At 46.9% G+C, this 11,253-nt stretch overlaps 5 protein-coding genes across 5 annotated transcripts; 1 reads left to right on the top strand and 4 right to left on the bottom strand.

The window, feature by feature from the left end:
* Positions 1-132: 132 nt before the first annotated feature.
* On the bottom strand, positions 133-758 carry N7471_004593 (putative C6 finger domain protein; the record flags this gene model as incomplete). The annotated part of the gene is made up of 3 exons (XM_057277312.1): positions 133-174; positions 228-488; positions 573-758. 3 exons carry the CDS (start codon positions 756-758, stop codon positions 133-135), a joined length of 489 nt encoding a protein of 162 aa, XP_057136922.1.
* A 1,304-nt stretch (positions 759-2,062) lies between these two features.
* N7471_004592 (uncharacterized protein) lies at positions 2,063-3,349 on the bottom strand (the record flags this gene model as incomplete). Its single annotated transcript, XM_057277311.1, has 4 exons — positions 2,063-2,275; positions 2,342-2,407; positions 2,505-3,188; positions 3,263-3,349. The coding sequence occupies 4 exons, from the start codon at positions 3,347-3,349 to the stop codon at positions 2,063-2,065; spliced, it is 1,050 nt and encodes a 349-aa protein (XP_057136921.1).
* A 2,571-nt stretch (positions 3,350-5,920) lies between these two features.
* Positions 5,921-7,024, bottom strand: N7471_004591 (ER lumen protein-retaining receptor; the record flags this gene model as incomplete). The annotated part of the gene is made up of 3 exons (XM_057277310.1): positions 5,921-6,490; positions 6,550-6,851; positions 6,925-7,024. The coding sequence occupies 3 exons, from the start codon at positions 7,022-7,024 to the stop codon at positions 5,921-5,923; spliced, it is 972 nt and encodes a 323-aa protein (XP_057136920.1).
* Positions 7,025-8,739: 1,715 nt separating this feature from the next.
* N7471_004590 (uncharacterized protein) lies at positions 8,740-9,144 on the bottom strand (the record flags this gene model as incomplete). The annotated part of the gene is made up of 1 exon (XM_057277309.1): positions 8,740-9,144. One exon carries the CDS (start codon positions 9,142-9,144, stop codon positions 8,740-8,742), a length of 405 nt encoding a protein of 134 aa, XP_057136919.1.
* Positions 9,145-10,229: 1,085 nt separating this feature from the next.
* Positions 10,230-11,009, top strand: N7471_004589 (SANT/Myb-like DNA-binding domain-containing protein; the record flags this gene model as incomplete). Its single annotated transcript, XM_057277308.1, has 5 exons — positions 10,230-10,544; positions 10,617-10,664; positions 10,725-10,757; positions 10,821-10,904; positions 10,968-11,009. The coding sequence occupies 5 exons, from the start codon at positions 10,230-10,232 to the stop codon at positions 11,007-11,009; spliced, it is 522 nt and encodes a 173-aa protein (XP_057136918.1).
* Between the last annotated feature and the right edge of the window lie 244 nt (positions 11,010-11,253).

The following is an 11,253-nucleotide window of genomic DNA, read 5'->3' as shown; positions in this document are numbered from 1 at the left end:
CACCGTGTGCCATTGCTTTTCTTGATCATACACTTCATCTCGGATAGAACAGGACGGATACAAACAGGAAACCAAGCCCACGAGGCATGATAAATTGTCTAGAAAATAGCATAGACAAGAAAGGCATCACAATCACAGTAGACTATGGTGATGATGTCTGGGGTCAAGGTCCGGCTAGTAATGGAGTTAACACTAAGATTATAGAGAAGACGAGAAGAAGAACATACCTCGTAGTGATCCATGTGATTGGCTCTGTATGAACCGTCCAGACAGTCCTGTAGCTGTGCGTTCTTCTGCTGAAGCTGTGTGATCTGCTCCTTCAGGTCCTTGGTCTGCTTCTCGAGGTTCTCGATAAGAGCCCGCATTCGTCCAGCCTCACCACGCACCCATGTCTCACCGGTGACACGGTCAGTGACTTTGCATGGGATGTTGAGGATAAGGCAACAAGCGCAGCCTCCAGGATCGGGCGTGCACTTCATCTTCTTGAGCTAGATATCAATTCAAATGCGTCAGTGTGGTGTTCTGAGTCAAAGCCAACGCGATATCGGAATATGAGAATATGATAGGCATACCTTGCAACGATCACAGGCCTGGCCGACACGATGCTGGGACTTCGTGACCTTGGCACGCACCATGGCCGACCAGTCGGGCTCTGGGTCGTAGCGGCTGCGGCGAGTCTTCTTGGGCTTCGGGACCTTCTCGCTAGGAGCGTCATTCACGGGCTCGTCGTCGGGCATTGTAAAGTCGGGAGTATCCATGATGAGATTGGATGGTCGTGTTCCTGGAAATGATGGTTAAATGGGTTACCATCTCGTCTTCTTATGCAAAGCACCGAAGAAACAAATTGAGTCTGTGTTTGGGATCGCGGAGTACTTGCCTTTCATTTTCTAGGCTAGTTCCAGGTAGGAACCACTTTTCCTGTCTTTTTCTTTTTATCTATCCAGAGAAAAGGTCCGATTCAGATCTCATTCTGAACACAAAGCCTTTGTCTTTTGTAAAATCCCTTTGTTTGGACGGCTTCGCTGTCTCAACGGAGCGTATAACAAACGAGTGGACTGTTTCACCCTGCTTGCTTTATTAGACCTAGAGATCCTCACTCAGAGTCTCTGCGTCAAGGACAGAGCCATTGTTGTATACTCCTGGCTATTTTTCACGTGGTATACCTCCTCATTGCCCTAGAAATTGTCTTAGACTTCCGACCTTTTTTTTTTCTATGCCTTCTTCCAATAAGTATTGTTGATATCTTTGTTATTCTTTTCGATGGCTATACACCTTGTCTGAGAGGAACTGGAACTTATCTCTCTCTTAGACATATCTTTATATGGCCCAAAAATAATGGTTAGGTACTTGTCAGTGCAATATAATTTTGATACGTTGCTGCGCCTACTCACCAACCCTTTATCAGGCTAACCTCATCAGCTCCACACATAGTTCTTCAAGATCGTCCTCGGATGCATTATTTATTCATGGTATACCACCCTTCACGAATGAGAGCTCTAGAAATTCGATGGCTAATTGCATGACTAGGAGTATCATCCGCATTCACGGCATAATAAATCCTAGCGGGGTGGGAAATTGGCCCTCCATTGTTACCAGTACTACTTCTTTTTATGAAAATGACCAATAGGTTAACTTGATATCCAAGAATAGCTACTCATAAATAAATTAAATTTTAGCTCTTCACAGCCCCGGACCGGAGCCACTACTACTGCATTAAACTTGAAAGCAAAAGTTCAGCAGAACACGATTACAGAAATTTTAATAATATGAGAGCGATGGAAATGAAATTCAGGATGAAAAATAAGAATAAAATATATAGAGAATGGTGTAATAGCAGGCGATGTCTCCCAGCTCTGCTAACATAGTCCTATCAAATCCAAGGGTAATTGATCATGACAATCGTGGGGGCAACAGTCGGGGTGAAGAATGGGAAGAAAAGAAGAAAAAAAGAAACCATTGAAAAAGAAAATAACAAAGTCAAGCTGAAAATGAATGAGCAATGAGAAATGAGAGGAAGAGAAGAAGAAAAAAAAGAAGGGGAAAAAAAGGGAAAAAAATGAATCTAAAAGGTCGCTTCCTCGTCATCAACCTCCAACTCTAAGGACTGAGCTCGAGGTCGTTTTCGAGACATAGTAGGTGTCATAGGAGCAGGGTCAGACATAGCAGATGGGGATTGACTTGTGCGGTCACGATGCTGTTTTTTCGCGTCTAGGAGTCGAAGTTGAGTTCTGCACTGATCAGGCGAGTACAGCCTAGTACCGCCAAGTTCTTTCATCTAAAAAATAAGATCAAAAGACACATTAGAACTTTTCCTATATCATATGAGCATAGGAAATCTCACCTTGTCTGAAAGGAAATGGAATTTATCTCTTGCCCAGATCCCATGGGCGTGGATCAGGAGTTTGATCTAGCAGACTTGCGTATCAACACGGACTGTTCAACATATGTATACTCCAGCTCACACAGCTTCTTTATACCATGTGTTGCGGGGGGTACATACTCACATCTGATTCTTCCCAGCGCACCATTCGCTCTCGGAGCCGGCGATGAAGACGCATCTGCAGGCGCGCCTCGGAGGCATCTTTATTAAATTTCTCCCGGAATTCCTGCCGCACGACCTTCCAGGCCGTTTGTCTATCACGCAGCTCTTCTACAAATGCGTCTTCGTCTTCTGCTTGGGGGTCGCGCCGGCCGCGGCCTGGAGCCCGGATCTTTGGGAGTATGTGTGAAGTTGGCTGGGTGTGCTGGCGATCCTGCTCCATTCGGAGGACGCCTTCTGGGTTGGGAGCAATGTTGATTGGTGTGTTGCTTAGCTGCTCGCGCGAGGGCGTGTCCGAGGATGGATGTCTGGCGCGCTTGGCTGGTGGTGGGCCCTGTGGCGACTGGCTAGGCGTTTGTGCCACGCCATGTCGGATGCCACTTGGGTCCGGAGCATACAGGTAAGCGGGATCGGGAGCTGAAGACCTGGGGAAATCACTCGGGAAGGGCGCAGAGATACCGAGACCTAGTGGGGCTGAGAGGGGGTCATTGATGCTGTATTGGTAGTCTTGTGTGTGGTAGCCCTGTGAGTGGTGACTGATTGCTGGGCTGGGATGAAACGAGCTGTCCGGAAGACTGATTGGTGTCAGGATGTTGGCTGGAGCTAGAGGCTCTGTGCAGTAAGGGCTGTGGACTCCCACGAACGGGGTCTAGATCGTATACGGGGTCAGCTCATGTTGCGGGAGCATACAATGTCCGATCTCAGAGGTGAATCGGTACATACCGGTGGAATTACGGGCCAATGGGCTGGGATGCCTTCATAGTACTCTAGCATTTCCTCGGAGCAGGGGACATCCGAGCGATTAGACATGATGTTGACTGGTTGCACTCAAGCGGAACATAAAACACGGGGGGCAAATTCACAGTCCACTGCGTTGTCTGAGTGGGGAGAATAAACGCCGAAGCAGCAGAATGTGAAACGAGATATGAAACTTGAGGTAAGGCGAGATGTGGGACTGCAGGCGCCTGGTAGACTATAATGGTTTGCTGAGGCGTTAGGGTTGTATGTGTATATCAACAAGGTCTTTCGCTCCAAATGTTGAAGAGAAGATTCACCTTCCCAGCTATCGACGGTAGTCGATCTTATAAGATTCATGCGAGCAAGAAAAGAGGGGAAGATTTAAAAGCAAGAAAGATGCACAAGTCCGCCTGTCCTCCACTCTGAGAGATATCACAGCCAGCACCGGGATGCCTCGTGAGGCTAGATGTGAACAATCAGTCGAAGTATTAACCATAGGCTCAGAGGGCACCAAAACAGACGTCAGTACCGCCGACGAGCGCTGTGCCGCATTAGAACGTAGGGAAACCCATGAAGACTCGATGAGAGCCTATATTTAAGCGCTGCGGACTCAATAGTCCAATGTTGATATCCATATTCCGCCCCCATCCCTGACCGGGGGCTCAGACTCTGCATTGTGAATAGGAATTAAAGTGATTCTATGACTTCAGACCCACTGCGGCGGGCCAAAAAAATAAAATAAAAGTAAATTAAAAAAAAAAAACAAGAAAAACGTGTGCTGCTTAGGGTTGTGGATGATCCTCCACAAGGGAGACAAAGCGTAGCGCTTAGAGTTCTAGAGAGGTCCAGTGGATTATGGAGGGCCCCATTAAAACCCATAATATCCATACTAAGCCCATCAATTATAACTTACCTAGGTAGCGGGTTCTTTCAATTTAGTTTTAGTTAGACATAAACGTTCAACCCCCAAATGCCTATAATATGGCCCCCTCCTCTTCATGAAGATTTTCTGTACAAGTCAGCCTTGTTGACAGCCTATCTACACTAATGCTGTTTCATTTTGGCAGCCCCCACGAGAAGAAAAGAAAAAGAGAAAAAAACCCCTCAACTTGACGCTAGATTCCAACACATCGGTTGTGGGATAGAAAGATGGAGGGATCACGATCCTTCTGCATTCTCCATGCATTCCCCATGCAGAGGCGTTGTTCAAGACGGGCGGCTCTCGACTGGCCATAGATGATCCAAAATTCTTTTGAGGCTGAGAAGACCCCACGAACCGCTTGGTGGCTTTGTCCACGGAGAATTCATGACCGCTGGTTAAGCGCTGATGCAGACACCCGGTAAACCCCGGTCATCTCGAAGGGTGCAGAACAACCTTGGAACTTTCTTTGTGCTATTAATTTTTTTGTTTCCTTTCTCTGACTTCTGTATGGATCCACGAGCAAAACTAATGTTTTTTTTTCTTCTTTCTATTTCTCTTTCAATCTCAAAAATCCCCACATCTCTGGTGATCGTTTGCTTCTGGGGTCAGCTCTCCGAGCCACGTCCTGCTTCTAAGCGCCCGAGAAAAAGCCAGGCGTGTCTGGAGCTGGAATAATACGCTCACTTCTTTTTGATCTATCTGCACATCACATTTTTGGAAAGAACATTGCATGCTAGGAGTTGATAGCTCTCACCAATCTTAGATAGTGTTAAACCAACCCTGGAGAAGGATATTTCTTCTGTTTGCAAGGTGCATTTGGCCCCCAACTCAGCTCTGGGGTTAGATACCGTTGATTATTAGGTTTACATTAAGAATTCATTGAAACATTGGACTTTAACACGGTGTCCACTTCAACCCTACTGTCTGGTTAGGATCTCCAGATATCAATCGAAAGAAACTCGGGAGGCTTTGAAGATCAGCGTTCTTTGCCGGGTGGACCATCCTAACGCTTAGATTTCCTACATAGACTACCCATATTGACTATGTCTCACTTTCGCCCTTGTATGGAGACGTTTGTTGTTTCTGACAATGTTAACTTATGTGATGATTATCTACATAATTTTGTGGGGGCCGAATGCTCCTTCAGGTGTCTGAATGCGGAGTGCTCCGAGGTCAATAGATACCCCAGTAATGTAATATTCTCAGGCCTAACCCCAAGGGGAGCGCCCCCATAAAACCGGCAGCTAAAAAGAAAAGCGAAGAGGATCTGGTCCGTAGAACTACCGATGTACCGGCTGGTTTCCATGCATACGGAGCGAATCAAGGCAGTAATTTACTACTGACTACGGATTAGTTAGAGACTAAATGAGAATCAGGATCCATAGCGGGCTACTAGTAACATCAAATGACATCAAATGACCCCCGGGTAGCGTCGTGAAACGGTGTGGCCTGAGCAAAAATGGCCCCCATAAACTTGGGGCCAGAGTACGGAATGCTCCGTACATGTTCTCATTTCCTAATTCTATCATAGAAAATCCCCGAGAATCAAAGGTGGGGATCAAATCACGGGAGATAACCAGACTAGAACCGCAGTAGCGGGTCTTCCCGTACAGTCAGCCCATTTAGAGCCCATGAAGACTCTGTGCAACATCCAACAACCAACCAAACTGACATATAGATATGCCATGCGGTGACCGAATTTGCTCATAGCAAATTATCACTTAACGAGAATTGTTCACCCGGTGATCATCCGTTTCGTCATCGTCCCCCGAAAATCCATCTAAACTATCATCACGATGAGGTCCCTTATTCTGACCATTGCTTTCCAGGGTATCATCGGCTGCGATGGAGATACCACGAACGCCCCACCGGTTGTGGTTTGATTGACCATTCACCCCTTCCTCCTCGTCTTGAAGGTGCTGTTCTTCGTCTGTAGAGCCTCGCGATGCCCGGAAATTCACCACACGATTCACCAGCCAACTGTTCCCATAGTCCTCGGAGTCAACGACACCACCATTGCGAAGCTTGACTCGCTGGCGCGAATAATATACCCACGCAAAGTCGACATAAAAGGCAGTCTGTACAATGCCAAACACGACTGCGATCCAATCATTGAAGGGCTCCTTGTTGAAGAGACGGACTATCCAATTGAGGATGTAGAATGCTCTGTAGGAGCCCAGAGCAAGCAGGTAATATGAGTCGATCACCGTCGGGACAGTGGTCTGGCGAAGGAGAAGGAGCTGCGGCAAAACACACACAGACTCGAGAATGATGGAGAAAGCCCAGCAAAACTAAGTGATTGGATCAGTTAAGCTGCAAAATATGAATACTTTGGGCTTGTCCAACTTACCTCAAGGAACCATAAATTATAAAGCTCGCTCTCGAGAAGCCAGACTGAGATAGGGGCCAAAACGACGGACCCAGCCACAGACCACAAACCAAGCTTCCAAGCTCGCTCCCTCTCTCTCGTCCGCGGGTACACTTTCATCATCAGGAAGATCAGGTATGAGGACGAGATGAGGTAGAAGAGCTTGAAGGAGACATTCCAAATGCTGTGCCACGTGCCACTCTTGTACGTGTGGGGATCAAATAGATCAAGATAGCGAAATATGAAGACGGCGCCGTAAAGCAGCTGCGTGAGGAGTGAGACGCCTAAATGAAACATCTGTGTCAGTAAGCTCGACAAGGTACCTAGGTAATCGGATTGATATAAGGGTGTACGAACCCTCGGCGCTCTTATTCTTGTGGATAGCCCAGAGCAGGACACATATTGAGCCTGCATGGGACAAATCTCCAATTATACGAAAGATATTCCAGGCCACCATGACTGAAGGGGTGTGATCGGACAATCAACCAATGTGTTGGACGCGGGGTGGGTGTGGACACTTGTCAAGCTATCACCATTAAGGTCGACGCCAATTATCTGGCGGAATGGGAGAATCAAGGATCGTCGAGTAGATTGGAAGAGGAAGGACTTGTTTTCTTTGTGTGTACGTTCCCTCCAATGATATTAACGTGTAGGGAGATGCAAGAGTGAAGGTATATTGGCGCTGTTGGAGTGACTGGGGGAGTCCGTTCGCGGCGATCCACATGAGCTCGGGCCGCGTGTCCCGAGCTCCTCTCACGTGAGGTTGACGTCAGCGCGTAACTCGAAGCTCTGGAGTAGTTGTGATGGCGAGAAATATGGTGAATTGATTTTATTAGACAATGACAAAAGAAAGAGTTGACATTCTCGGGGTTTTATCTCGTTGCCTAGTGCCTGGTTATAGTTGACATGTGCTGTTCAACATTGCGGTCTCAATGTATATATTCGGGGGTAGTGACAACATGTGAAATAAGTATACAAAATATATATAATTCGACAATCGGTCTTCGAAGGACCAAACATACTGTGGTGAATGTTGCTCTTAGCAAATCATATAGTCCAAGGCTTACCAAACACTCTTGGAGGAGATGAACTAAAGCAACGAAAGATGCGGGGATGTCTAGGAGCAAATACTATGAGGACGTACAACTTGCTCGATAGATATTTCAGTTATCGAAAGTTGATTCGAGGCTCTTCTTAAGCTTCTGGAGTGATACCGATGATCTGGAATTCTAGTTAAAACCAAGATCTGTTTATTTGTGCTTGAGACCGTGGTGGATTCGAGAAGGCCTAGATCCTCCAGGTAATGCAGGCGATGCGGTAAGATTCCCAAAGCAGATGTAATCGCTGTAACGTACCCAGGTGAGAAGTACCCAATATTCATAATTAGCCCCATTAATGTTCCCAGGAGTAATGATTAATGATTTAGTAAGAACCTTGAATGAGGTTTGGCCTGGTAGGAAGCACCCTAATTCATTGTAGAATGATTGAAACAGTTGATCGAGTAAAATCAGCAAGGAATTGGTCATATTCAAGAAGTCCTTTTGTTGTTTTAGCCGAGTAGATTCAAGAAATTCAAGAATATTGGAGCCACCTGTTGAAACACATCTTTTTCGGCTTTGTTGATCAAGGAACTTGATATTCCTAGATTTGACAGAGAGACCTTTTCTATTTATTAAAACAGGGTGATGCAAGTCATATTTACCAACAGCGATTCTTGGCAGTATCTTTTTGCATTGATGAATATGCCGCACCAGGAGACATTAAGCACACCTGATCCTTTGCATGCATCATCCTCAAACCTACCCAGAGATACTTGATCATTACCACTTGATATCTCCTAGTCAATTGCAACTGACAATGTCAGGAAATTAAGTAGTCCTGGTCGCTTTTGGGCAACAGCAATTTTGTCAATTGTTACCAATTGGAGATTGACAGGGGGAATGGACTGTGTGTGACAAAGAAAATGCCGGCAGGATTCTGAGAGGCTGGGGCTTCTTGAATATATACAGGCCCTAGATGAACCCCGCGCGGTATTAAGACAAAAAATAAATGCTCATAGGGTCCTCCAGACCTTCTACCCCATACCGTGCATGCTCTCAACAAAGACCTGCATGGGGGCAGAGAGGGGAATGGTACCCCGGTGGCTTCACACGAAACCGTCTTGTGGCTGATCTAGCCCGCCAAGTCTCGGGTTGGACGGAGACTTCTACTTCTGTCAATTGAATGATGGTGATTGCGGGATGAGTTCCCCGGGCCACTGGATGCCTTTGTAATAATTAGGCCCTCGGGCGTGTCGTTGACTCGCATTGGGCGTGTTCTGTCATCCTCGCACGGTGTTGTGAGATCTCGCCGGGTCACCGGATTCTGGAACAGGCCACTCGCGGGTCTCTTCGGCCCAAATGTCTTATGGAGGCTGCCGGACGTGGTTATCTTTGCTTCTGCATCTTGATGTCGGTCGAATTGGATCACAGGACGAGTCATAAATTGTGACAGGGCCCCTGTCCGGGCATCGGTTCCTAGGCCAGGGAAGAACGGGTTGTGGAATGCACCGGAGGGGGGAAGTGGTTGGAGGCGCATTTGAATCGACACTGAATTTTAATTTGATTGCATGAATAGTCTACATTTGATATAAGGAGTAAAAAGTGAACATAAAGGGGAGAATTTAAGAGTGACAGAGATATAGAGAGAGGTAATAGAGGGGTTACAAGTAGGGGAAATTGACACTTGGGGGAGATTAGAAGAATGATCCAAATCAAAACATTCAAAAGCATTTTAAACACTATAAACATGAACCTATGTTAACTATTGTTAACTATATAAATCATATAAATCAATATAAATCATATAAAAACAGATTCTAATTCAAGTGCTATTATTACTTTGGTTGTTGTGATATGAGGTGACTCCATCCCCGCTCTCTGCCTTCCCTCACAACTTCCCTCTCCTCCTTTCCCTTCTCTGTAACCTTGTCTCTCTCTCTCTTACTCCCTCTCTCTTTCTCCCTTATCTGTGTTTTTTTAAAGTCTCTACTTTTTTTCTTTCTTGGGGGTTCCTCTCCTCAACCTTGCCTTCCCTTCCAAGTCAAAAACCATCACCCAGCCTCATGTTCTCCCCGTATTCGGAAGAATTCGAGGTCCCCGAATCGACGCTTCGACCATGCGATTTTGACCTGTGAGCCTTCCCTTTGACTTCCAACCCACCCACATAGGAGTTAAAACACTCCGGTCGGAGTTTGGACTTCTCTGTGTCGCGACTTATTCCTATTGTCCCTGTTACCTTTGTCAATCTGGTTCTGCCTGGGATGCGCCTGTGTCATCGTCTTTAGTGTAACGCTTCCCGAGAGTTGACCAAGGCGCGCCAGTACCAGATCCAGCTAACCCCCCTACGCGGCCTTTTTGTATGTACAGATGAATCGGCACAGTGTGATTGAAAACCGCGTGTGTCTTTCACCATGTCGTAAGTCCCTTCGTCTGTGATCTCCGTCCGGCCTCCAGCTGTGGGAGGGAGACTGGGTTGGAATTCAAGTGCACTTGGTCGCGTTCTTATTACATTGCCTCATCTCATCTTATGCGTCTTCTATTCTCTGACTCTTTACCCGATTAGTTCCCCCCCCGACATCTAAACGCCTCAAGACGTCGGCAACTACCAGCGCTCCCCCGCATATGCTTTCTCAACAACAGATCCATCCATTTCACCGCGTCCCAACCTTTGAAGGCATCCCGATTCCGACTGCTCCTATACCTCAACAAAACCCCGGCGCTTCGCGCAAACGTCCTCCTTCTCCTACGGGATCGTCAGCCATGATGGCAGCCTCAGGGAATCCTGCAGGTGGTGTGATTGACGACCCCGGTGCCATTCCTACGGTCGAGTCTACGCCCAAGAAAAAAGGACGTACAAATACCCCATGGACCGCAGAGGAGGAGCAAAGGCTTAAGACAATGCGCGATGCTGGGCGCAGTTGGAGTGAAATTGCCAAGGTGCGCGCGCGCGGCTTTTTATAGGCTGAAACTATGGGTTGCTGACCTGGGCTTTTTTTTTACCTGTCGCAGACTTTCCCGACCCGAACCGAAGGCAGTGTCAAGAAGCATTGGTATAAGGTACGCAATATCAAGCGAATTTGGTAATACCACATCTCGTCTCACTAACACCTCACGCAGGACATGCACTACGCGGAATTTGCCGAAGATGAGGTATGATCCCGATTTTCTTTTTTTTTAATGTCCGTTGTCGCATCCGTCCCTAACGTCGCACAGTCTGTGAAACTTCGTGAGGCGATCAAGGAGTACGAGGCGAACAAGTGGAAGGTGATCGGTCAGAAAGTGGGAAAGCCTGCCAAAGTGAGTATCGGAATTTCCTGCATGTCATTGTACATCCCATCTAATCTCGATATTTTCCGACAGGCCTGCGAACAGTATGCCAAAGAGCATTTCAAGAACGTCTGACCACCACGACGCCTCTGATGAAGTGATGATCATGTTTTCTTAGCATCGTTTTTATGAATTTGGCATTCTCTCTTCCGGATTCCCTGCAATTCCAGAGCGATGCAAGTTTCATCGGTGGCCGCTGGAGGCCACTGATTTTACAAGGCAGATGGAGTTGGTGATCTGGATCTCTTTATTTCAATCTTATTCTTGAATTTCCTTGGTATGCGCTATGAACACCTGCGCATCCTGTTTTGCAATCAGC

This window comes from Penicillium samsonianum (assembly GCF_028829775.1).
Source record: "Penicillium samsonianum strain IBT 33392 chromosome Unknown utg000003l_segment0_segment0, whole genome shotgun sequence".
Classification (NCBI taxonomy): domain Eukaryota; kingdom Fungi; phylum Ascomycota; class Eurotiomycetes; order Eurotiales; family Aspergillaceae; genus Penicillium; species Penicillium samsonianum.
This window is presented reverse-complemented; position numbering and strand designations above follow the sequence as displayed.